Here is a 20,571-nt window from a genome sequence, read left to right as displayed (position 1 = left end):
ATGTGAAGGACTTTGAAAATGATGAAAACACCTCAAGAGAGGGGGTGGAGTATTTAAAATTATGTAAAATGATTATTTACAATTTATGGTAACAGGATTTAAGCAAAACTTCCCTTCATCAAAGTTAGTTTCTCCCCAGCCGCCTGGCCACCATGCTCTGAGCTTTTCAGCCGATAGGAAAACAGGCACCTTTTCCCTCTGCTACATTTGTTTATTCGTTTTGTTTTTTAAAGGCTAGTCAAGTGCAGAAGAGGAGAAAGTATGAACAATCAATTGATGTAGCCACCTACCTTCAGACTAGTCACCCTGATGACTTTTAACGTTAAAAAAGTATCTAATGCCTGGGGGGAAGGGGCTTACACAGTGACTTGTGGAAGTCAAAGGACAACTTTTGGACGTCTCAAATCCAGGGATCAACTCACACCGCCATGCTTGCCAGTAAAAGCCCTATTGGCTAGATTGTGTTGCTCACGCGTGGCTCCTTGGGAGATGTAGTCCCGAGAGCCTCTGGATCTTTGGATCTTGATACTTTAAGGCAGTAAAGAATGTCTTTGCCTGTTTAGAAAAGTAGCCGGGCAGGTGCAGACCTACTTCAATTCCAGACAGCGTGTGTGTGTGTGTGTGTGTGTGTGTGTGTGTCTCTGTGTGTGTGTCTGTGTGTGTGTGTCTGTGTGTGTGTGTGTGTGTGTGTGTAGAGCTGGTATGTGTGTGTGTCTGTAGAGTTGGTGTGTGTGTATCTGTAGAGCTGGTGTGTGTGTGTGTGTGTGTGTGTGTGTATGTCTGTACAGCTGGGGTGTGTGTGTGTGTGTGTGTGTGTCTGTAGAGCTGGGGTGTGTGTGTCTGTAGAGCTGGGGTGTGTGTGTGTCTGTAGAGCTGGGGTGTGTGTGTCTGTCTGTAGAGCTGGTGTGGTGTGGTGTGTGTGTGTGTGTGTGTACCTGCCCCTTAATCCCGTGGTGTGTGTGTGTGTGTGTGTGTGTGTGTGTGTGTGTGTACCTGCCCCCTAACCCCGGACCTACCGGATTGGTGCAAAGCCCAAGCTATCACAAGGGGCGAGCCCAGGAGTAGCTCCTCCCTCCCGCAGCGCTGCTAGGACCTCCGGGATTCCTAGAGAGGCTGCGGAAGCGCTCTTGGGGGTGGGATTTATGGCTGAAGCTCGCACTTGGTTACTTCCGGCGACGAACTGTTGGAAAGTGTCGGACGCCTCTCTCTCTTGGCTTGTGAGAGAGAACTCCATCTTCCAAGCCTGGGCTGCAGGGAGTTTGATCTTTGGGTCCCCGGGACTTAGAGACTGGAGAGGAGCCGGTAGGACATTTTGTCCACCCTGGGGTCCTGTCCCTAACCTTGACCCGGCCGGTCTCTGCCTCCGGGTCAGGAGCTATTCCGAAAAATCCAGGTCCAAATTTCTGAGTATAACCGTGCTTCTCCTAGAACTAACTGATGAAGTCTTCCGTTTATCTGTCAAGCCCTTATGGCTTGAAAGCCAGAGCGACATATGACCATTTTAACGGGTTTCACTCCTGTTCTGACTTAAGTTTGGCTTACGATCGAGAGAAGAAACGACTCGGTGTAGAATAATCTTGTCCCGTTATTTATATGAGATGTGGACTTTTTTCAATTTTAAAACTGTTTTAAGTTGGGCCTGATGTCACTTTTTAATGGCCATTTTTTTTTTTTTTGCGTTATTAAAATCTGGACGTAGTCACTATGTTATGGGAGAAGTGATGACTAACTTGTAGTTTATATCTTAAAGTGAATGACTTTGTTGAGTGGCTTTCTTTAGTATAGATGACGTTGTTGCCACCTCTCTTAACTAGTAATAATTCCAGGTTTACCAGTAAGGTTGTTCACTGCAAAAAGTGCCCTTTAGGAGAGCAGAGAAACGAATCGGGTTAGTGTCACGGGCAACCTCTAGAGACTCTGAGTTGGAATGATGATGACAGAATCTAGGGCAGTTACACACTTAGAGCCTCCCGCTGAGACTTCACCACAAGAGCAAGCCGACCTTCTCATAGTGAAAGTAGAAGAGGAGGACTGTTCCTGGATGCAGGGGCACACGCGGCCCGTGCTTGAGACTTTTTACCAGCGCTTCAAGCATTTCCAGTACCACGAGGCCGCAGGACCCCGCGATGCTCTCAGCCAACTCCGGGTTCTCTGCTGCGAGTGGCTGAGGCCGGAGCTGCACACCAAAGAACAGATCCTGGAGCTGCTGGTGCTGGAGCAGTTCCTCACCATCCTGCCTGAAGAGTTTCAGGCCTGGGTGAGAGAACGGCACCCCGAGAGCGGGGAAGAAGCCGTGGCTGTGATAGAGAGTATCCAGAGAGAACTGGAGGGACGCAGGCAACAGGTGCGTGGCAAGAGGAAACGGGGTGGGGGGCACCGAGGAGGCGCTGCCGTGCAGTCGTAGCCCCCTGGTGCTTCGGGCGTTCATATTCTGGCTTTGCTGTTGTTTTTGAGACGGTCTCACTAAAGATCCTTGGGTGTTTTGGATTTCACTATGTAGATCGGAGAGCTCTGTGTAGACTGGAGCTCACAGAGATCCACCTGCTTCTGCCCCCGCAAGTCCTGGGATGAAAGGCGTGTGTCACTGTACCCAACATGTAATGAGCTTTTCTTTTTTCTTTTGGTTTTTTGGAGACAGGGTTTCTCTGTATAGCCCTGGCTGTTCTGGAACTCACTTTGTAGACCAGGCTGACCTCGAACTCAGACATCTGCCTGCCTCTGCTTCCCAAGTGCTGGGATTAAAGGTGTGCACCACTACCGCCCAGTGTAATAAGTTTTAAAGAATAATGTTTCTTCCAACTCCTCCCTTCTTTTTTGAAAATTAAGCTCATGTTCCCTACTTGTGTTTCTTTTCTTTGTATCCTTTTATTCCATTTATATATGAGTATACTGTAGCTGTGTTCCTGTACACCGGATCCCATTACAGATGGTTGTGAGCCACCATGTGGTTGCTGGGAATTGAACTCAGCACCTCTGGAACAGCAGTCAGTGCTCTTAACTGCTGAGCCATCTCTCCAGATCCCCCTACTTGTGTTTCTTACCTATGAAAAAAATTAGGTGGTGTGCCTACCATATATGATTGTCAGTTATTTTTCCAGTGTGTTGTTGTGGAATTAACTCTTTTTTTTTTAAGATTTATTTATTTTATTGTATATGAGTATACTGTAGCTATCTTCAGAAAGAGGGCATCAGATCTCATTACAGATGGTTGTGAGCCACCATGTGGTTGCTGGGATTTGAACTCAGGACCTCTAGAAGAGCAGTCAGTGCTCGTAACCACTGAGCCATTTTTCCAGCCTAGTGGAATTAACTCTTTATTTCCTGGTTTCTGCTTTTAGAAGCCTTTCTTCACTGCAACTTTTGAAAACCTTTTCTCATTCGTTTTAAACCCACTTTTTGATAGACTGCCTCATTTAGAATGTGTTTAGTAAGCCTTTATTATTGTGTTATATATAGTATTCTATATATTGTATAGTATTAGAATGCCTGTAGTGTGGTTTCAGCCATTTTCCCACACATAGCTATGCCACTGTTCCAACAACTTAAAAAAAAAAAGAGTTTAGGTTTTTAGAATTATTTAGTGTGTTTGCGTACGTGCTCTGCCTGCAGGGGGGGGTGTGTCCACGGAGCCTAGATGAGGGTGTGAGCATCCCCTGGAGCTAGAGTTGCAGATGGTTGTGAGCCACCCACCTGGGTGGCTGGGAATCGAACCCAGGTCCTCTGCAAGAGCAACAAGTGCTCTAGACAGGCTGCACCACTTCCCTAGCTTTTTTTTTTTTTTTTAATTTTAAATTACGTGTTTTAAATTTAAATTTTTAAAATTTTAAATTATGTGTTTGCGTGTCTGGATTTGTGCGTGTGAGTCCAGGTATGGTTAGGAGCCCACCGACACCTGAAGTTACAGGTGTTCGTGAGCCACTGATGTGAGTGCTGGAAATCAGCCTGAGTCCTCAGCAAGAACAACGTGCTGTCACATTAACCCGTGAGCCGTCTCTCCTCTCTCTCTCCCAGCCATAGCGCAGTTAATTTTAAGGAAATCTCTTTCCCCTTAACTGGTTAAAATGCCATCTCTGGGCACTCACCTATAATCCCAACAAGCAGAGGCAGGTGGATCTCTATGAGTTTGAGGCCAGCCTGGTCTACATAGAGAATTCTAGGTTAGCCAAAGTTATAGAGAGAGACCTGGTCTCAAAAAACCAATGCAATCTTTATCAGTTGTTAAACTTCCGCCTCTTGGGGCATCTGTTGCTAATGTTTGTACTCTAGTTTATTGGTCCTATTGGTTGTTTCTGAATCCACTTTTAAGTTTTGTGAGGTATAAACAATATTGGCACTTGGTTTGCTTAGCCTCTTTCCGCCTGGTTTGTCCTTTCAGGGTTTTCTCCTTACAAACTTGGAGCTCGAGTTGGTGGAGCATGCCCTTAATCCTAGCACTTGGGAAGCTGAGACAGAATTCTGAGAAGGAGGACCCTGTCTAGGAACAAAACAAAAAGACTATGGGTTTACAGGCGTTGAGGTTGCGTAAGGATTCCACTTGGCTCTCAGAGCCCCGGTGTTTAAGGGTAAATGCTGGTCTCCTCATTGCTCGTCTGCAGGTGAGGGATACTTCAGAATTCGAGAACATCCTCAGACTCTTGGTCTGCTTTAACTCACCCTGTGACTCAGGAAGCAGGCGAGGAGTGATTGCTGACCTGTAGCCAGACTGTAGCCATCTTGAAGGATGATCTAGCAGAAGGAATTATGTCGATCTTTCTTTGTTTTTCTTTTCTGTTTCTTTTTCCTTTTTTTTTTTTTTTTTTTTTTGGAAACAGAGTCTCATGTACCCCAAGTCAGCCTCAAACTCCTGATACTCTTCCTACCTCTCTACCTTCAGAACACTGAGGCAAGTATTATGCCACTGTACCTTGTCTTCCCCATTTTCCTCCCCTTTGGGGGAGGAGGCAGAAATCGAACCCAGGGCCTCATCTGTTAGGCAAGTGCTCTACTGCTAAACCAAACTCCAGTCCCCAGACTAGGAGATTCTAAGTGTACGCAAGTGCTCTACCAGGAAGCCCATGAAGTCATATCCCAGCCCCTCAGCCCCTTTTTACCTTTTGACTTTGAAACAAGGTTGGGTTGGTGCTGAATGTTTTGTCCCCCTGCCTCTATTCAAGGATTATGCCACCAGGCATGGTTAGAATGTTTAATTTTCCTTCTCTCCTCTCCTCTCCTCTCCTCTCCCCTCCTCTCCTCTCCTCTCCTCTCCTCTCCTCTCCTCTCCTCTCCTCTTTTTTTCTTCCTTTTATTTTTTTGTTTTTTTGTTTTTTTGTTGTTTTTTTTGAGACAGGGTTTCTCTGTGTAGCCCTGGCTGTCCTGGAACTCACGCTGTAGACCAGGCTGGCCTCGAACTCAGAAATCCGTCTGCCTCTGCCTCCCAAGTGCTGGGATTACAGACGTGCGCCACCACCGCCCGGCTTCCTTTTATTTTTTTTTTTTTAAAGATTTTATTTATTTTATGTATATGAGTACACTGTAGCTGTCTTCAGACACACCAGAAGGAGGCACTGGCTCTTGTTACAGCTGACTGTGAGCCACCATGTGGTTGCTGGGATTTGAACTCAGGACCTCTGGAAGAGTAGTCAGTGCTCTTAACCGCTGAGCCCTCTCTCCAGCCCCCTTTATCCTTTTAAAAAAATATATATATAATCGATTATGTGGTACCTGTGAAGGCCAGAAAGAGATCAGAGGGCCTAGAGCCGAGGTGAGGCACCGGATATGAGGGATGCGAGTGCTGGGTCCCCTAGGAGACCCATCTCTACTCCTAGCCAGTGAGCCGACTCTGCAGCTCTCAGAAGTGTCGAAACATAAGCGGGTTTGAATCCTAAGGACGAAAGGGAAGGGCAAGAGTAGCAGCTCTCTCTGAAGGCAGGGTCTTACTGCTTTCCGCAGAGTAATTATATGCGCCCTGGGTTGAATTGAGGGTCCAGAGCGGGATGGTAGAGGTTGGTATCATGCTGGACATGAGCTTTCTGAGGCAGGGTTTAAACCCAGTTTAGCTTAGACCTTGCCGCCATCCGCCTGCTTCTGCCACCTGAGTGTCAGAATTACAGGCATGTGGACCTAAGCTAGCTTAACTCTCAGTTGGACCAGCAGGGACTGCCTGGGCCCCATAACGGCCCTTCCAACTTCCCCTTTTCTCTCTCCTTTACTAACCTTTACCCACCATCAGCTTCTTGGGGCTCCTGGGTTAGACCAGACACCCTGAGGGTTTGAGAACTCTCTCTGTGCCTGGGTTTCTTTGCCCCCTTTGCCTTTGGATACCTTCCTTTTAAAAATGTGTCTGTGTATCTATGTGCTGATACCCCCAGAAGCTGGAAGAGGGCATTGGATTCTCTAGAGCTGGAGTTACAGACAGTTGTGAGCCAACTAATGTGTGTATTGGAACTGAACTTGGGTCCTCTGCAGAAGTGCTCTTAGCCACTGAGCCATCCTCTAGAATCATATATATATATATATATATATATATATATATATATATATATATGTATATATGTATATATGTATATATGTATATATGTATATATATATTTAAATTTAATTTATTTTATGTGTATATGTTTTTTGCCTGCTTGCATATAAGTATGTATACCACATGTATGCCCATTTTATGTGTATATGTTTTTTGCCTGCTTGCATGTAAGTATGTATACCACATGTATGCCCGTGGCCCACAGTGGTCAGAAGAGGGTGTGTCAGATCTCCTGGACCTGGAGTGACAGATGGTTGTGAGCTACCATTTAGGTGCTGAGAGCCTAGCTCTGGGCCTCTAGAAGAGCAGCCAAGGCTCTTAACCACAGAGTCAACGCTCCAGCCCTTTTGTAACATCCTAAAGATGTTTATGGAGTGATCCACTTTCTTAGCCTCTCAGGCTAAAGTGGATCCTGTCTGTTCTGTCTTGTAGCTGTGTTTCTTTCCCATCTCACGTGGAGTTCATAGTGAAGTGTCTGCATGTGGGTATGCCTCATGGAAGTCTTTTCCCAGTAGAAATAAACCATGTTTGTTAAACTTAATTGACTCATTGTAGATATAAGTTGAGTATTGGGCCAGGGGCCAGGGGACAGTCTAGTGGACTCTAATGGGGCCAGGGGACAGGTGACATCTAATGGACTCTAATGGGTTCTTTCCCATCCCCTTCTATAATTTTGCTGATTGGTTGTAGTTGTGGTTGTTAGATTGCCACGAGTCCTGAAGTCCTTCCTCAGAAGATGGTACCACCCGGAGCTACGCAGGAGCCCTTCAGTCACCAGCTTCTGCCTGTGGAGGCCCAGTTGGATCAAGAGCCACAGAATCTTCTGGAGGAACATGGTGAGGTTCATCTACTCAGTGCAGTCAGTCGTCAGCGTGACTAGAAGATGGGGGCTCTGGTCACATGGGCAAGAAGGCCTGGAGTGTCGGCAGGGGGAATCCCCTGAGAAGACTGAGACTATATCACACTTTCATTCTAAATCCAGAAAAGGGCACTGGGAATATGGCTCTGTTGGCAATGCGCTTGCCTAGAGCGCAAACTGTGGGTTCCATCACCAGCACCCCATAAACCAGGTGTGCAGCACACCCGCGAGCCCAACACGGGACGTGGAGGCAGGAGGATCAGCAAGTTTGCCCTGGCTATGTAGCAAGTTTGAGGCTGGGCTGCTTGAGACCCTGTCTCAAAAACAAACGAAACAAAACTAAGAAAGCTATAATAGGGACAGGGCATAGTTCAGTGGTAGAGTTCACCCTTAGTTCCAGTTCATTTCCAGCACCCCTTCCATAAGCAGACGTGATAATGAAGAGGAAGGTGTTGCTAAGTGTAGGGGCTATAGAGTTTTAAAAGGTCTTTTTGACATTTGTTTTACATATGTGTGTGTGTGTGTGTATGAATGAATGTTTTCCTTGCATGTATACACCGTGTGCATGCATTACCTGCGTACCTGCAGAGGCCAGAAAAGGCATTGGATTACAAGTGATTGTGAGCTGCCTGATGTCGGGGCTGGGAGCTGAACTCTGGTCCTCTACAAGAACAGTATGTGTTTTTAGCCATTGAGTCATCTCTGCAGCCCCACACCATGTTTGTTTGTTTGGAGATAGGGTCTATAGCTGGCCTCAAACTCACTGTTAACCAATGATGACTCCAACTGTCAATTCTGTCACTACCTCTAAAAGTGCTGAGATTGCAGGCATGCGCTACCATGTCTGGTACTTGTGATGCTAGGATGGAACCCAAGGGCCTATTATGTATTAGGTAAGTGTACTGGCTGGTTTTGTGTGTCAACTTGACACAGGCTGGAGTTATCACAGAGAAAGGAGCTTCAGTTGGGGAAGTGCCTCCATGAGATTCAGCTGTGGGGCATTTTCTCAATTATTGATCAAGTGGTGAGGGCCCCTTGTGGGTGGTTCCACCTTTGGGCTGGTGCTCTTGGGTTTTATAAGAGAGCAGGCTGAGCAAGCCAGGGGAAGCAAGCCAGTAAGAAACATCCCTCCATGGCCTCTGCATCAGCTCCTGCTTCCTGACCTGCTTGAGTTCCAGTCCTGACTTCCTTTAGTGATGAACTGCAATGTGGAAGTGTAAGCTCAATAAACCCTTTCCTCCCCAACTTGCTTCTTGGTCATGATGTTTGTGCAGGAATAGAAACCCTGACTAAGACAGTAAGCATTCTACTAACTGAGCTACACCCCAGCCTCCCAGACCTCCCACAAAACCCCAAAATTTTAAGACACTTTAGTAAAAATATACTCACTTTGTATGCAGTACATTTTGACATGCAAATATCATAACAGATTAAAGATTACCTTTTTTAAAAGATCCACTTATTTATTTATGTATGTAAGTACACTGTCATTCTCCTCTGAGAAGAGGGCTTTGTATCCCATTGTAGATGGTTGTGAGCCACTGTGTGGTTGCTGGGAATTGAACTCAGGACTTCTGGAAGAGCAGTCAGTGCTCTTAACCTCTGAACCATCTCTTAGCTGTGAAGATCACTATTATGCAATACTGTCCTTTTGGAATAATGGGATGGTCCAAGATCTTGTTGGGAAACATCACTTGGGAAAGTTCTTTGTTCTAAATGATTCCATACTGACCAAGAACGCCACAGACCTTTTAACATGGTCAGGTCTGTAACATCAGTACCCACTCCTGGTACTGATTGCTTGGTTTGGGGAATTTTAGTTGTTGTTTTGATTTTTTGTTTGTTTTGTTTTGGGGTCTTACTGTGTTGCTTTGGCTGTCCCGAAACTCTGTAGACCAGGCTGGCCTCAAACTCACAGAGATCTGCCTGCTTGTGCCTCCTGAGTGCTAGGATTAAAGCCATGCCCTATCACCACCCAGCCCAATGTCTTGTTTTAATTAGCTTTCTCTTGCTGTGATAAAACACCATAGGCAAAACCAACTTGGAGAGGAAAGGGTTTATTTCGGCTTATAGCTTGTAGTCCAGAGAAGTCTGGCCAGGAGCTCAAGGCAGGAACCAGGAGGCAGGAGCTGCTTGCTGGCCTCCCCTCATGGCTTACTCAGCCTGCCTCCTTCTGACACCTAGGGCCACCAGGCCAGCAGTGGCACTGCCCACAGTGACCCAGGCCCTCTTGTTTTAGTCATCATCAAGAAGTACCCTATAGACTTCCTCATGGAGCCCTTCTCTCAACTAAGAGTCCTTCTTCCTGGATGACCCCCAGCTGTGTCAAGGCGACAGCAGCATCCAGCGCGCTTCCATTCTTACCACTGGAGTCTTTTTGTGGCCTTGTCAGGAACAGTGAATGAGCAATGCTTAATAGCAATGCTGAGGAACTGGATTTCTAGTAGTGTCCGTGTGGACATTCACGGCAGGTCGTCTGCCGACCTGTGCTAAGATCCAGCATAGGCATTCGCACGTGTGGGGCTGGCGTGGTGCTCTCTTTCCAGAGGAGTCAGGTCTGAGTCCCAGGACCCACATGGCAGCTTACAACTGTCTGTAGCTCCAATTCCAAGGGGATCTGATGCCCTCTTCTGACCTCTGTGGGTCGTGCCTGCATGCGCTGTGGAGGCACCATACCTATACATAGAAAATAAAAATAAATCTTAAAAAAAATGTTACATGTGATAACTGTTATTCTAGTTGTATAACAATTTCCTTTTTGTTCTTTAGGAAGCCTCAGTATAGATATTGTACACCCCTCCCTCCCCTCTGTTTTTGAGACAGGGTCCCTTTATGTAGCTCTCTAGTGGCTGCATTGGGATTCATTCTGTGAACCAGGTAGGCCTCGAACTCACCGACATCCTCCTGCCTACCCTGTCTCCTAAGTGCTGGTATTAAAGGGTGTGCACAGCCACACTTGGCTTTAATCCTACTCTTAAAATCATCTTAGGTTGGTTATAAGAAAAACTCAGAAACTAAATTGTGTTCATTAGACCTTGTCAATAGACCAGTCCATACTGCTGGGCACAAAGGCACATCCCTGTGGTACCAGCTACTTGGGAAGCTGAGGCAGGAGGATCTGGTTAGTCCAGCCATTAGAGTAAGACAGAATCTGCCCTGTACTGAGATATGAAGGTGACTTGTTAGCACATTAAAACCTGTGCAACTTGGGGAGATGTAGATCTCCCCAAAGCATAGTTAAACATCTTTGTTACTGAGGGATGGCCCAGGAGGAATTATCTTGACTAAAGCAGGAGACTGAGAGATTTTGTTTCTAGACAGGGAGCAGGGATTGCGGTGGGGTGTCTCACTAAGTGTCCCGGGTTGGCTTTGAACTCAGACACCCACTGGCCTCTGTCTCTTGAGCGCTAGGATTAAAGATATGCACCACCATGCCCAGCTGGTCTGGTGGTTTGGAAGAGAGGGAATATAAAGGAGCAGGGAGCCCAAGGCCAGCATGGATAGGCTCCTGAGAGCCAAGGCGAACTCAGCTTGGGTGCCTCGGGCCCTCAGCAAAGGCGGGGCATGGTGGCACTGCGAACCTGACCAGACAGTCTCACTCATTCCTTTTCTCCACGCTCAGCCCTTCCTGTTCTCCAGGTTCCTTCCGTCCCCCTGAAGGACAGCCAGGAGCTGACAGATTCACTCCTCTCAGCTGGGCCCCAGGTGAGCTAGCGCTCCTCCGCCCTCCATGGCTATCCATACCCCTCTCAGCCTCCATCCCCTCTGTCCTAGCTCTGATACTGGTAACTGTGAGAATACCCTGACGAACACAGCTTATGGAAGAAAGAGCTCATTTGTAGCTCTCTTTAGGTCTCAGTGGATCACAAAAGTCACAGTGGCAAGAACTTGAGACAGGTAGTGACCTGTCATATTAGACCCACAATCCAGAGTAAAGAAATAAGTGGGTGCAAACTCAGCGCTCTCTCTCTCTCCTCTTACTCAATTTAGGAACCTAACCTAGGGAATGGTAGCACTCACAGTAGGCTGGGTCTTCCTGCATTATCCCCTTAATTAAGAAAAGATTCCCCACAGGGCTGTCTACAGGCCAACTTGATCTAGACATTCCCTCATTGAGACTTACTTGCCTGGAGATTCTAGGTTGTGACGCCAGGTTTAGCAGATGTATTTAACTAGCTGCCGGCCCGTCCGTAGCTGAGCCCTTCCACTCATCCCCTCAGTCCTTTTCCTTTCTGATGAATACCTTTGGGCGCACAGTCCCTCTCTCCCGTGGCTTCTGACTTAGTGCTCCCGGGTTTTGCCCTCACTGCAGACTGCCCTCCTTTGCACACAGGGAGTGGGAATTTAGCAGAGATTTCCCATTTCAGAAGTTGGTGAAAATTGAAGATGTGGCTGATGTGGCCGTGTCCTTCATCCTGGAGGAATGGGGACATTTGGACCAGTCCCAGAAGTCTCTTAGTAGGGATGGCAGAAAGGAGGATTGTGCGAGTACCACTCCTGTGGGTAAGAATTGTCGACCTGCACGGGGAGGACTCACTAGTTTTGTTATCTTGTAAAGAGTTTGTGTAGCATGTCCTTCATCCATGCATTTTTTTAAAATTTATTTTATGTATATGAGTACATTGTCGCTGTCTTCAGACACAGCAGAGGTCGTCTTTGTATCCTGTTACAGATGGTTGTGAGCCACCACGTGGGTGCTAGGATTTGAACTCAGGACCTCTGGAAAAGCAGTCAGTGCTCTTAATCTCTGAGCCACCGCTCCAGCCCCAACTCATGCATGCTTTAATCACTATAGCTTTACTTTATAATCGTTTGAAAAAAATGTTTTATTTTGTTTTATATGTATGAGTGCTTGCCTTCATGTGTGTGCACCATGTGCATGCCTGATGCCCACAAGGCCAGAAGAGAGTGTGGAATCCTCTGGAACTCGAGAGGGTTGTGAACCACCATGTGGGTGCTGGGAATCAAACCCGGGTCCTCTGCAAGAGCAGCCAGTGCTCTTAACTGCTGAGCCAGCTTTACCTTATAATCTTTGAAAGTAAATTAACATGTTTTTGCAGATATTTCTACCGTACTAAGGGTGTGATTAAGACTTTTAGTATGAGGAAGATAGTTTTTACATTTTTTTACTTGTTTATTATTGTATATATGTGTGATGTGTTTGCATACCATTGTGTGGAGGTCAAAGGACAATTTCTTTTTTCTTCTGAGACCAGGATCTCACTTTGTAGCTCTGGTTGGCCTGGACTTGCTTCGTAGACCTTCAAAGTCACAGAGACCCACCTGCTTCTGCCTCCCAAATGCTGAAATTGAAAGTGTGTGCTACCACACCTGGCAAAGGACAACTTTGCATCATTTCTGTTTATCCACTTTTATGTCTGTTACAGGGATCAACCTTCAGCTGTCGGGTCTGCAAGGCAAGTGACTTTATCTGATGAGTCAAGTTACCACCAGCCCTGTTTTTGTTCTATGAGATTATTTTATTTTATATGTGTATTTTGCTTGCATGTATGTGTGCATTCCATATGCATGCCAGGTGCCTATGGACGCCAGAAGAGGGTGCTAGATCTCCTAAAACTGGAGTTATAGATAATTGTAAGTCACCATGTGCTCACAACTCAGGCCCCCTGTTAAGAGCAGCAAATACTAAACTATCTTCTTATCTTCTCCTGCCTATTTCTGGGTTGTTTGTTTTTGTTTTTGTTTTTGTTTTTGAGACAGTCTCAGTATGTGTACCAAGAGGTCTTGAATTTCTGATCCTCCTGCTTCAGCCTTCTAAAATGCTAGAGTTAATAAACCTAGTTTTACAATCTAGAAGATGCTAAATTTTTGTTGTAGTAGTAGCAGTAGTAGTAGTAGTTATTTTGTGGGTTTTGTTTTGTTTTTGTTTTCCAAATAGGGTCTCCCTGTGTAACTGTAGCTGACCTAGAACTCACTTTGTATATCATGCTGCCTTCAAACTGACATGAGATTGGCCTCTCTGACTCCTAAAGTGTCGTAATTAAAGGTGGTTATCCCCACACCCTGTGATGCAAAAATTTGGCAGTAATATTTTTTAATTATATGTTTATGTCTGAATGCCTGTATGTATGTCCATGAACCACGTGCATGCGTGGTGCAAGAAGAGGGCCTCTCATCCTCCCCACCCCCCCAAGGTACAAGTAGTTGTGAGCCACTGAAGTGGAGTCTAGGAACCGAGCTCCAGCCCTTTGCAAGAACAGTACATGTTCTTACTTACCAAGCCATTTCTCTCATCTAGCCCAAGTTGGGTAATTCTTAATAGAATAATCCTTATTCATGAAAAACTCCTGTCTCCATTACTTTTCTCTCTTTTTTTTTTTTTTCTGGAACAAGATCCTCTAAAAGAAGCATCCTGAGGGAGGAAATGTTTATCTGGGCTCACGATTTCAGGAGATAGCCCACCAGGTTGAGGAAAGCCTGGAGCAGGTGTGAGGCAACTGGGCACACACCTCACAGCTCCACAGCCAGGAAGCAGAGGGTGTTCCAGACCTTAGCCCATGGGGTGGAGCCACACACACTCAAGGTGCTCGTCCCTCCTTTGTTCAGCCTTCTGGAAGGACCTTTACACCTCCAGGTGGTTGTTCCCTAGGTGATTCTCAGACAATCCATTTGACAATGAAGATTAACCATGAGAACATACGAGACTTCTCTAAGTAGTATTTCCTTAGTATAGTGATGATTACTGTATCTCAATGGCCTTCTTCTCTTTGTCCTCCTCCTCCTCCTCCTTCCTCAACCCCTTCTCCTGCTGCAGCTGCTGCTGCTGCCCTCCTCCTTCTTTGAGTGCTCTATCTGCATGTATACCTGCATGCCAGAAGAGGGCATCATCAGATCACAGTATACATGAGCTACCATGTGGTTGCTGGGAATTGAACTCAGGACCTCTGGAGGAGCAGTCAGTGCTCTTAACCGCTGAGTTATCTCTCTAGCCCTTGCATTAGTTCTTTTTCCTCATGCATTTTCCATTCCCATTCTCGTATCGCCAGTCCACCCCCCCCCCTTTACATTTACTTATTTGTTGGGGCTTGACCTGAATCAATGGGTCATTCTTCAGTGACAGGGTCCTCAAGGAGAGGGCCATGGGATGCAAAAATAAAGAAGGCAGGAAAACGGGGGCTGGAGAGATGACTCAGCTGTTAAGAGCACTGACAGTTCTGAAGGTCCTAAGTTCAAATCCCAGCAACCACGTGGTGGCTCACAACCATTCGTAATGAGATCTGACGCCTTCTTCTGGGGTGTCTGAAGACAGCTACAGTGTGTTTACATATAATAATAAAATAATAAATAAATGTTTGGGCCCAAGTGAGTGGTACCAGAGCCAGCAGAGGTCCTGAGTTCAATTCCCAGCAACCACATGATGGCTCACAACCATCTGTACAGCTATAGTGTACTCATATACATTAAAAAAAAAAATCTTAAAAAAAAAAGGCAGGAAAGCTTGGGATCAGGAGGTCACTCCCAACTGGGCAGTGGTGGCGCCTTTAATCCCAGCACTTGGGAGGCAGAGGCAGGCGAATTTCTGAGTTTGAGGCCAGTCTGGTTTACAGAGTGAGTTAACATGCTGGCTACACAGAGAAACCCTGTCTCGGGGAAAAAACCTTTGTCCTCCTAGAATGGGACAGAGTCAGCAGGAAGTTAAGCATGGGATATCTCAATTGCATTATAGACCAACTGCTCTGTGGTCTGGGGACTGATAACCCTAACCCTTCAAGGAGGCAGAAGTTGAATTCTCAGGATCCAGAAAACTAACTCCCCAAGGCCCTGGCCCCAGGCCATTACCGGCCTTGCGAAGCCTATCTCTGGTTTTAGGCCAGGAGCTAATCTTTCTCTACACATCAGGGCCTCGGGGAAAGTCCTGGACCAGCCCACCCCTTAACCGGGAGTAAGGGGTGGTATGCATGTGTCACAGCACACACATGTGGGTCAGAGGACACTTTGCAGGAGCCAGTTCTCTCCTTCCAACATGTGGGTTCCAGAGATCAAACTCAGGTTGTCAGGCACGGCAGCAAATGCCTCTGTCCGCTGAGCCATCTCACCAGCCCTGGATTTCGTTTTGATTTATTTGTGCATGTGTTCTGTTCCTCAGTTTGTTGAGATCTTAGAGGTAGCCTTATCTCAATGAATTGATTATACATTAAAAATGCTGTATTTTAGCCAGGTGGTGGTGGCGGTGGCGGCAGACGCCTTTCGTCCCAACACTTGGAAGGCAGAGGCAGGTGGGTTTCTGAGTTCGAGGCCTGCCTGGTCTACAGAGTGAGTTCCAGGACAGCCAGGGCTACACAGAGAAACCCTGTCTCAAAAAACAAACAAACAAACAAACAAAAACAAACAAACAAAAGCTGTATTTTGGGCTGGGAACATGGCTTAAGGTGAAAAGTACTCACACCCTTCTAACCTGTGCTGGGTTCCCAGTGCTCATGCCAGGCAGTTCAGGGGATCTGAGGTAGTCTTCACCTGTACACATATATCATACACAGATACACATAAATTAAAAAAATAAGTATTATATTTAATGCAAATATTTCTTCATTGTCTCTCTTTTAAGTAATTTAAACCTAATGTTACTTATGTATTTCAGTTAGTACAGAGGCACTTATGAGTTATCAGAGGCTTGTGTGAGAGCATGTAATGTATATGTGTGCATTGGGTACCCATTTGGGTTTCAAGCAGGTTGTGAGTTAGAATACAGTCTTGTTTACTCTGTGTGTTAACTATACCATTCTTTTTTTTAAAAAAAGATTTGTTTATTTATTGTATGTAAGTACACTGTAGATGTCTTCAGACACACCAGAAGAGGGCATCAGATCCCATCACAGATGGTTGTGAGCCACCATGGGGTTGCTGGGATTTGAACTCAGGACCTTCGGAAGAGCAGTGAGTGCTCTTAACCGCTGAGCCATCTCTCCATCCCTAACTATACTGTTCTTATTTCTGATGTTTTCCCCTCATTCTTTGTGGTACTGCAGGTTGAAATGAGGAGCTCTTGTGGCCTGCTAATCAGTGTGTGCTCTTGTATGTCTGATGTACAGTGAGCTACATCCCCCAACCCCTGCTCCATCTTCTTGCTTTCCTTTGAGACATGATCTTTATGTATCCCTGGAGAGCCTGAACATCGATATGTAGACCAGGCTAGCCTTAAACTCTCAAGAGATCCATCTGCTTCTGCCTCCCAAGTACTGGACTAAAGTTATGTCCCGCCTTATCCACTCCCCTTCACTTTCTGTATGGACAAAGGATCTTAGTTAGCTGTCTAAGAAGTCTTGAATTCACTGTGCAGTCTGGGCTGACCTGGGCGTGTGGTCCTTCTACTCTAGCCTGTCGAGTAGTTGGGGTTGCAGGCCGTGCCAGCACCCTACAGCTCCGCTATAGCCCCCCATCCCCGCACACCCCCCACTGACCATGCTCAGGGTTCCGCCCCATTCCCTTCGCATCTCTTCTCTAGAAGGCCACATCCTGTTTCCCTGCCTGAAGATTTCCGATGGCAGCATAGAAGGCCAGAATTTAAAAAAAAAAAAAATACTCATCGCATTTGAAAGTGACTTTAAGCAATGAGTGAATACTTTGAAGACTACATCTTTAGTCGAGTTTGTAGAGTGCTTGCTTAACACGTACAGAGGCTGGGGGTCCGCCCCCAGCTGTGTGAACAGGACGTGGTGTCCGCAGCTGCCGTCACAGCCGCCCTCCCACCATCCTTTCTCACCTTCTTTCATCAGGGTCTCATGTATCGCAGGCTGGTCTCAAACTCTGTGTAGCCAAGGATGCCCGTGAACTTGTGATCCTTCTGCCTCTGCCTCCAGGTGTAGGGGTTACAGGTGTGCCCTACCACAACTGGAGGTGGGACCTGGGGCTTCCTGTAGCCCGACTAACACTGCACCAGCAGAGCTATGCCCAGCCCTTCTTCACTGACAGGCATCCTAGTCCTGTATTCCAAAACCTTGGTTTCAGGTATCGTTATTTTCCAAAGCCATGCATCCCTAACACATATGAGGTCTCACTTATCCTGTTTCCCTTCTCTCGTTTCAGATTATGGCCCCAAGGAGGGCAGCTTCGAGCTCGTGGTGCAGCAGGTCTCTGATGCGGCTGACCCACCCTGGGTGGCGGCAGAAAGCTCAGAAAAGAACGGCGTTCAGCCTCAAGAGTCTGCAGAAGTCAGCGACCTGAAGGACATGGTGCAGCGGTGGCAGGTGAACCCCACACTGGGGAATCCAAGGCAGAAAAGATCTCTGAGCTCAGTTCCAGACATCAACCGGAAGCAGAAATCCAACGGCGAGCGAGGCCACAGATGCGGTGACTGCGGGAAGTTTTTCCTCCAAGCCTCGAACTTCATTCAGCACCGGAGGATTCACACAGGGGAGAAACCGTTTAAATGCGGGGAGTGTGGGAAAAGCTACAATCAGCGGGTTCACCTCACTCAGCACCAGCGCGTCCACACCGGCGAGAAGCCCTACAAGTGCCAGGTGTGCGGGAAGGCCTTCCGCGTGAGCTCCCACCTGGTGCAGCATCACAGCGTCCACAGCGGGGAGAGGCCGTACGGCTGTAACGAGTGTGGGAAGAGCTTCGGGCGACACTCACACCTGATCGAGCACCTGAAGCGCCACTTCAGAGAAAAATCCCAAAGATGTACGTTTGGGGAGTGGCTAGAGGCCGACGTTAGGAAGGAAGAGCAGATGCGCTGGGCGCGGTGGTGTGGAGAAGGAATGTGACTTCACAATTAGTCAGATGTCCTTAGCAGTAGGCCAGCCAGAGCTGCTTAGTGAGACCTGACCTCAAATAACAACAACCAAACAAAAGCAAACTACAACAAACCCAGATGAGTTGTGGTAATGGACAAAGATTATAGCTTATCTTATTCTTAATTTAAACTTAAATTTTAAAATATTATTTCCTTCTCTTTGGAGATGGCATCTCATGTGTCCCAGACTGGCCTTAGACTATATGTAGTCTTAACACTGGAATTCTGATCCTCCTGCCTCAACCTTCTGAAGGTTAGGATTGTTTGTAGCCAGAGCTGGCCTCCAGTTTGTAAGCCTCTTGTGTCAGGCTCCCAACTACTGGGCTACAGGAGTGAGTCACTGCTCCTGGCTCTCCACCTCCTCCCCACCCCACTCTGTTTGTTCTGTATAGCCCAGGCTGGCCTTGAACTCATGTAGCATAGGCTAGCCTCAAACCCAATATCCTCCTGCCCCGGTCCCACAGCTGTTGGGGTTACATGCAGGTGCCTCATTCTTCCTGACCCTCCCTCTCCCTCTCTCTCCTTGTTTTACTTTTTGTCTTATTCTGTCCATTGGCTGAATACCAACGTTCCCTCCATTGCTGTTGGCATTAGAACATCCATAAGTCCTCTTTTGTCCCTCCTGCTATACCAGGGTTTTTGTTGTTGTTGTTGTTTGTTTTGTTTTGTTTTTTTGTTTTTGTTTTTTGACAGCTTTTTCTTTTCCTGAGAAAGAACTGATGGACTTTGTGTTTGTCCTCTTTTAGGCAGCGAAAGAAGAAGTAAGAACACTAAACTGAATGTTAAGCAAATTCCAGGACTTTCAGAAGCGGACATGGAACTCTCAGGAGAAGTCCAGAGGAATGCTTGTCAGGTTGACGGTCACAGTGAGGGCTGTGGCCACCAGGATGGGGCAGGTGAACAGCAGGGAGTTGTCATGAAAGAAACCCTAGGACAATCGTCTTCAAACAGGACAGACTGCAACGAATTCGGCTACGTCCACAGGAAGTCCTCTCCAGGAGAGAGGCCGCACAAATGTAACGAATGTGGGAAAAGCTTCATCCAGAGCGCACACCTCATTCAGCATCGGCGAATCCATACTGGGGAGAAACCGTTCCGGTGTGAGGAATGTGGGAAGAGCTACAACCAGCGTGTCCACCTCACTCAGCATCACCGCGTTCACACGGGCGAGAAGCCCTACACCTGTCCTTTATGTGGGAAAGCCTTCCGAGTGAGGTCCCACCTCGTCCAGCACCAGAGCGTGCACAGCAGGGAGAGGCCCTTCAAGTGCGACGAGTGTGGGAAGGCGTTTGGGAGGCGCTCGCATCTCGCCGGTCACCTCCGACTCCACTCCAGAGACAAGTCGCACCAGTGCCACGAGTGTGGAGAGATCTTCTTCCAGTACGTCAGCCTCCTGGAGCACCAAGTGCTCCACATGGGCCAGAAGAGCGAGAAAAGCAGTGTCTGCGAAGAGGCCTACAGCTGGAACCTGGCCGTGATTGAGGATAAGAAGCTGGAGTTACAGGAGCAGCCGTACCAGTGCGATTCCTGCGGGGAAGCCTTCAGTTACAGCTCTGATCTCATTCAGCATTACAGAACTCACTCTGCGGAGAAACCCCAGAAATGCGATGCATGCAGGGACAGCGCCGGCCAGTGTCCGCACGGAAAACAGCAGCAGAAAGGCTGCCCCAGCGGGAAATGTCATCAGTGCAGTGAGTGTGGCAGGGGCTTCACTCTCAAGTCTCATCTCAGTCAACATCAGAGAATCCACACTGGCGAGAAGCCCTTCCAGTGCAAAGAGTGCGGTATGAGTTTCAGTTGGAGCTGTGGCCTCTTCAGACATCTGCGGAGCCACGAGAGGACAGGGCCCTAAGCACCGAAGTGGTCAGGAATCTGTTGGGAATCAGCCTGGCTTTAGAGAAACCTGCCGTGGCTCTCATAAGTGTAACAACATCAAGAATGTTTCCATCGTAACCATCAGACCTACAGACGAGAGGAGACCCTGTTAGGTAGAGCTAGCCTTCAGGGACACGGGAGCATCCCAAGTGCTCCCTAGCATCTTTATGCTCAGAACCTCTGGCCAGGTGAGGTGGTGCTCATCTGTATGCCTCGGAGGGCAGAGACCAGCAAATATCTGATTTACGTAGCAAGTTCCAGGCCAGCCAGAGCTACATAGTGAGACCTCTGGGTGAGAGACAGACAGACAGAGACAGACAGGCACACCTCTGGGCCCTGTAGATGAAGGAAAGTCTTGACTTGGCATTGTTTATTAGAAGAGTCATGAGTGCAGTAGAAATATGTTTATTTGTAGTTTCCACCTCAACAGCATAGCTGTTCAGAGAGCCATCCCTGGAAAGGAGCTCTTCCATCCGCGTGAGGCCCACCGTGGTACATCTCTGGAAACAACTGTCCCAATCACTAGAGTACTCCAGCCACTGTTCCCATCCTGAGTATTAAACCTTTTGAAAAGAA

General features: G+C 47.3%; 1 protein-coding gene across 4 annotated transcripts; it reads left to right on the top strand.

The window, feature by feature from the left end:
* The first annotated feature begins 1,115 nt into the window (after positions 1 to 1,115).
* Positions 1,116 to 20,571, top strand: Zkscan5 (zinc finger with KRAB and SCAN domains 5). 4 transcript variants are annotated; one of them, XM_052168102.1, is made up of 7 exons: positions 1,116 to 2,344; positions 7,212 to 7,344; positions 10,990 to 11,072; positions 11,735 to 11,870; positions 12,755 to 12,784; positions 17,412 to 18,008; positions 18,867 to 20,571. In XM_052168102.1, exons 1-7 carry the CDS (start codon positions 1,928 to 1,930, stop codon positions 19,970 to 19,972), a joined length of 2,502 nt encoding a protein of 833 aa, XP_052024062.1. In that variant the 5' UTR covers positions 1,116 to 1,927; the 3' UTR covers positions 19,973 to 20,571. The 4 variants fall into 4 exon arrangements, with proteins under 4 accessions (XP_052024062.1, XP_052024064.1, XP_052024065.1 ...); XM_052168106.1 differs by having other exon boundaries at positions 2,260 to 2,344; positions 7,199 to 7,344; XM_052168104.1 differs by lacking the exon at positions 12,755 to 12,784 and having other exon boundaries at positions 1,117 to 2,344.

This window comes from Apodemus sylvaticus, chromosome 22 (genome assembly GCF_947179515.1).
Source record: "Apodemus sylvaticus chromosome 22, mApoSyl1.1, whole genome shotgun sequence".
Lineage (NCBI taxonomy): Eukaryota > Metazoa > Chordata > Mammalia > Rodentia > Muridae > Apodemus > Apodemus sylvaticus.
Note: the sequence above shows the minus strand (reverse complement) of the source record. Positions and strands in the feature narration are given on the sequence as shown.

Excerpts from the sequence above, each read along its gene's own strand:
- Zkscan5 (XM_052168102.1), top strand. The coding sequence starts at position 1,928 with ATGATGATGACAGAATCTAGGGCAGTTACACACTTAGAGCCTCCCGCT. Across the intron at positions 11,073-11,734 it reads TCCTCTCAGCTGGGCCCCAG|AAGTTGGTGAAAATTGAAGA; the intron begins GTGAGCTAGCGC and ends TTCCCATTTCAG. Across the intron at positions 18,009-18,866 it reads CAGAGAAAAATCCCAAAGAT|GCAGCGAAAGAAGAAGTAAG; the intron begins GTACGTTTGGGG and ends GTCCTCTTTTAG.